The sequence below is a fragment of the Brassica oleracea genome, chromosome C3 (genome assembly GCF_000695525.1).
Source record: "Brassica oleracea var. oleracea cultivar TO1000 chromosome C3, BOL, whole genome shotgun sequence".
Taxonomy (NCBI): Eukaryota; Viridiplantae; Streptophyta; class Magnoliopsida; order Brassicales; family Brassicaceae; genus Brassica; species Brassica oleracea.
The window spans coordinates 12,901,628-12,905,351 of record NC_027750.1 but is presented as its reverse complement, the minus strand read 5'-3'; the positions used below and the strand labels follow the sequence as shown (position 1 = coordinate 12,905,351).

At 31.7% G+C, this 3,724-nt stretch overlaps 1 protein-coding gene across 1 annotated transcript; it reads left to right on the top strand.

Moving 5' to 3' along the window:
• Window positions 1-301: 301 nt before the first annotated feature.
• LOC106329912 (microtubule-associated protein RP/EB family member 1B-like) lies at window positions 302-1,296 on the top strand. The gene is made up of 7 exons (XM_013768515.1): window positions 302-321; window positions 390-458; window positions 533-619; window positions 702-808; window positions 891-1,027; window positions 1,109-1,185; window positions 1,273-1,296. Exons 2-7 carry the CDS (start codon window positions 417-419, stop codon window positions 1,294-1,296), a joined length of 474 nt encoding a protein of 157 aa, XP_013623969.1. The 5' UTR covers window positions 302-321; window positions 390-416.
• The last annotated feature ends 2,428 nt before the right edge of the window (window positions 1,297-3,724 follow it).

Genomic DNA, 3,724 nt, shown 5'->3' with positions numbered 1-3,724 from the left:
TGTTGTCGGTGGTGGGTTATGAAGATCGGTTTTTGAGATGTATGGCATTGTTGATCTGGTGCAATTTGCTGGTTACATTGACTCTTTGATGCTCTGTCTACTGGAAGCAACTCATATGTTTTTCAGTTGTTCAATATTCCGGTTTATAAAATCATATTCTGGCTAAGCTTTAAAAGAACAAGTGTTACTTGCAGTTTATGTTGTGTAATAAAGATCTACGTTTGTCAGCTTGATACTTGTACGCCTTTGATATTGAAAAAGGCTTCAAGGGTCATTATTAAGATGTTTTCTTTACTTGTTTGATTTCAACTGATAACTCTTGTAAGTGGTCTTTTTGCTTGTGAGACTGTGTTTTATGATCTAAGTGGGCTTATTGTTTGTTCTGGTAGGTTGCATCGGGTGCTGTTCAATGCCAAATGTTGGACATGACCTTTCCTGGAGTTGTGCCTATGCACAAGGTGATGTTTATTAGTTTTTATTATCTCTTGTTTGCTTCTTCTGCAGAGCATTCTAAATCTTTCCACTTTTTCAGGTTAATTTTGCGGCGAAGAATGAGTACGAGATGATACAAAACTACAAAGTCATGCAAGAGGTCTTCACCAAACTCAAAATCACCAAGGTAATTTTATTCTTTATCCATACATTTTGCTTGTGGTAAAGATCCCATCTGAGAGCTAATACCTTCAACATATGTCTATCAGCCGTTGGAAGTCAACAGGCTTGTCAAAGGTCGACCACTAGACAACTTGGAGTTTCTGCAATGGCTTAAACGTTTCTGCGATTCCATTAATGGTGGCATTATGAACGAGTATCGATTCTTTTTGCTACCTTCTCTTCTGTTCTAATTATCAAAGTAAAAAAGTCTCACTCCACTGGTTTCACCATTGTAGGAACTACAATCCAGTAGAACGAAGATCAAGAGGTGGCAAAGAGAAAAGCATCAAGGGATCTAGTAAGGTCTCAAAGTCATTGCAAACAAACAATACACATCATACTCCTACAGTCACTGCTTCCAGCAAACCAACTGGTATTCCATTTAAACTTAGCTTCCCTCTCTATCCAGTTTCTAACTTTCTCTCAATCTTTGTTCCAAAATTCTAACTGCTAGGTCCAAAGCAAGCAAGATCACATGCAATTGGAGGTGGGAGCAACTCGTCGGCCGAAGTGCAAGCTCTATCAAAGGAGGTAATTAGCTTCTAATCATTCCCTTGTTTCTTCAGGTTAATGAAAAAAAAAGAAATTGTAATGAAACATTCTTTTTACAATAACCAGCTTGAAGATCTCAAGGTCGTTTAGCAGTTGACTATTTGAGTTTCTTAAATGGCCGAGTCAACAAAAGATGAGAGTTCAAACGACCAATATTTGAGATCAATATTTGAAAGCTGAGTAATTGTTTTGCTCACACACGAGTTTGAGATTTCTTTGCTTTAATTTAAAAGTTTAGGGTTTTAATGGTTGTTTACTATTTTAAAAAATAATACCATCCAATATAGTAGAATCATGAACGGTGATAATGGCCAAGTTAGTTTGATAAAAAGTTTTATTTGTGAAATTTCCTTTTTATCAAATGAAAATCTACCGTTTTAATAAATCATCATATGTACGAAAAAGTTACACCTTATAAATGAAGTTCTACAGTCAACAACTATACTCTGGTGAAAAATATAACATGTTAGAGTTATCAAAAACTTCAAATAAAACTTGCCAAAAGGGTTCTTGGTATATGATATAGAAACATTGATGATTTACCTAGCCAAGCTCAAACCAAAATATTCTTTACGTTAAGTACTCATTTTGTCGTAAGAATACTTTGTAAGCTGTATAAGTATTACGTAATTTTCTTATGGTCAACAAGAATTAAGCAAATTATTGGCTTATATAATGTATATTTAATTACAAGGGAATTCCCGTCAGTGCTTCCCCACTTCTTCATATTGCCAGTAAATATGCATCGTTTAATTAGATAAGAAAGTGGTTAGACAAATAATGTCTATTATACAAAAGAAATTAAATAATGATTAGTATTGGAAAGGAATATAAAATAAATCCATGCAGGTTTTATATTCTATGATTAGTATCATACTAATCGATAAGGGTAGAGTTGGACATGAATTTTAAAAAAACCCAACAATTAGTATCAGATAGACAAAAATCTGTAAAAGTATGTAAATATTCTTTAGGTTTGAAGAGCCTTGCATCGATGGGAAGTGAAGCTATATGGCGGAAACTGATTAAAAGATCATGGATGTTCGGTTGTGGGAGAGCACCTTCAAAGTGACTTCAGGCTTAAGTGAACCAAATACGTGTGTCGAAAGCCTCTTACTAATGGTGCTACAAAGATTATGAGGACAATTCTCAATGGTACTGCAAAATATTAGGTGGGGAATTTTTAATGGTATTGCTAGGGTTAGGTAGATAATTTCTAATGGTGTAACAAAGATTAGGTAAAGAGTCTCGTTGGGGCGTACAATGGTACAAAATGTGTGCCAAATTTTGCTAGAGAGTTTGAGATCAAGAGTTTGTTCCCACAAGATCTCTTTCGGAAAAGGATATGGTACTTTATTTGAGAGCAAGATTGCTAAAATAAAAATCAAAATTCACATCATAAGTTTAGACAAATAATGTCTACTATATAGGTAACTAGTGCTATTCCGGCGCTACGCGCCGGGGTTCATGTGTTTTATTTTTACATGAATTTATAATTCATTTTATGGTCTTAGTAAAGAAAATATGTTCAAAAATATGAAAACATAAATTTGTTGAAAGAAAATTAAATATTTTCTGGTCCAGTGGTTAACGACTGTAGTGTATTAATTTGTTTTGAAATTGCTTATTTCAAAGTGTAATAGCATAAGTGATTGTGACTAATCGATTCAATAAAAGTAGAGTAAAAATTTGATAGTCGTTACATAGTTAATTTAATTAAAATTTAAACATAAAGTAAATTTGATGTTTTATTTAAACGTATATAATGAATTTTTTTATATATTCTTCTTATTTGATTTTTGGTAAGAAACATATTCTGACAATGAAACATATTAGGAAATGAGAAAAATATTTTGTTTGAAAATTAAAATGAAAATTAAAAAACAGTATGTAAATAAAACTAAAAATTGGAACATAAGAAACTCCTTTATAAATTGTAATAATTCTGAAATATAGATGACTTTTCTTATATATGGAAAAACTTTTATTGGTACGAAGCCATTGATCAATGCAGCAGAAATAGAAAATATGATCGCAAATAAGAGAGCATAGATAGTTCCATTGCTGACTTCAAACCACTATTGTTGTAATTTATTTATGGACATTTATAAGTAGCCATTTTGATTAATTTAAAAATTTACTATTGTAGTTGCTATTTGTGTCGAGGCGGTTGCACTTTTAAAAAAAGTGAGATATGATTGCATCATGGTAGAAGACAAATAATGTATTTTTTGTTGTTAAGAACATAAAGACTACCTTATCGATGCATTATTTGAAGATATAAAGTTTTTATAAGAGTCCATAACAATTTATAAAGATCTATAAATATTTTATAAAAGTTAATAAATCATTTGTACAGTTTATAAATCATTTATAGACTAATCTGAGATTAGCATAAAGTTTTGAGAAGTACCCTTCAAAATCAGTTATATGTAATAAATCCTTATAAAATGACAGTGGTGAACGCATCTCTGTTTTATTCTCTCTGATTGCATTAGCCTTAATAAATATTCCATTT

What these genes read in the sequence shown, in the direction of transcription:
- LOC106329912 (XM_013768515.1), top strand. Translation starts at nt 417, where the DNA reads ATGTTGGACATGACCTTTCCTGGAGTTGTGCCTATGCACAAG. An exon ending in CCAAACTCAAAATCACCAAG is followed by an intron (nt 620 to 701) that starts GTAATTTTATTC and finishes TATGTCTATCAG; the next exon opens with CCGTTGGAAGTCAACAGGCT. An exon ending in TGCAAGCTCTATCAAAGGAG is followed by an intron (nt 1,186 to 1,272) that starts GTAATTAGCTTC and finishes TACAATAACCAG; the next exon opens with CTTGAAGATCTCAAGGTCGT.